The following is a 926-nucleotide window of genomic DNA, read 5'->3' as shown; positions in this document are numbered from 1 at the left end:
TAGAAAGAGTGTCTGCTTCTGGGCAAATAGGCAGATCCTCAGAATCACTGGAAGCAGGATCAAAAGGAGTTGACAAATACCAAAAAGGGATTTGAATGTTTTGAGGTTAGATTTTTTTTGGGAAAAGTCACTTTCAGTTCCTGTGATGTTCAGCTTTGCTTGCTTGTCCCTGACTTAATGCTCCCTCATGCTGAAATACAGATAGATTTGACCTGTTCTACTATTTTATTTCTTTATGTATTGCTCTATAGTAGGTAACTCTGAAAAATTGCCTTCTCTTTGCGTGTGGATTGTTTTCCTAGGCTTGTCCCTTGAACAGATGTGCTTATCTGTCTTCGGCTTTCCCAACTGCTTTAACACTTCTAGGGAACTGACTCACATACGTATTGGTCTCGTGTTTCTCTAAATTCCTAATTTCTTGATAAAAATACAGGGATTCTAAAATTCTTAAATAAATTTGCTTTATTGAAGAGACAACTTGTAAGTAATAATTTGGGAAAATAATAGTAGTGGTAGTAATAATAATAACAATAATAGTAATAATAAGAAGAATAAGCAGCAGCATTATTTGGAACTCTGTTTGCAAAACAGATAGGTCCTTAATAGAAGATACCTGTTTTATTTAACTTTCCCTTACTGTTGCTGTTCCACTCTTAACTTGTAGCCTATTGGTATCTGTCTAGGGTGCGCAAGGAGAGCGTGGTCCTGCAGGTTCTTCTGGTCCTAAAGGAGGTCAGGGAGATCCTGGGCGTCCTGGTGAACCTGGCCTCCCGGGTGCAAGGGTAAGGAGCTAATAAACTAATTGCAGTACACTATAAACCGTGGCATTTTTCATTTTCAGAAGGCAACAGTGAACTTTGCAGAATTAAGAAGCTGTTATAAAAGGACAGACTTGTTTCAGTGGAGCAACTTAAAGGGTAAAGGCC

At 38.6% G+C, this 926-nt stretch overlaps 1 protein-coding gene across 1 annotated transcript in view; it reads left to right on the top strand.

The window, feature by feature from the left end:
- The window catches only part of COL5A2 (collagen, type V, alpha 2), a gene marked incomplete at its 5' end in the record, with an annotated part of 29,000 nt that overhangs the window by 5,851 nt on the left and 22,223 nt on the right, over positions 1 to 926 (top strand). Inside the window, one exon of the mRNA XM_010012432.1 lies at positions 684 to 782. Within this exon, the coding sequence (XP_010010734.1) occupies positions 684 to 782 (99 nt within the window). The remainder of the gene's footprint in view (positions 1 to 683; positions 783 to 926) is intronic.

This window comes from Nestor notabilis, unplaced genomic scaffold (genome assembly GCF_000696875.1).
Source record: "Nestor notabilis isolate BGI_N333 unplaced genomic scaffold, ASM69687v1 scaffold31523, whole genome shotgun sequence".
Classification (NCBI taxonomy): Eukaryota; Metazoa; Chordata; class Aves; order Psittaciformes; family Psittacidae; genus Nestor; species Nestor notabilis.
This window is presented reverse-complemented; position numbering and strand designations above follow the sequence as displayed.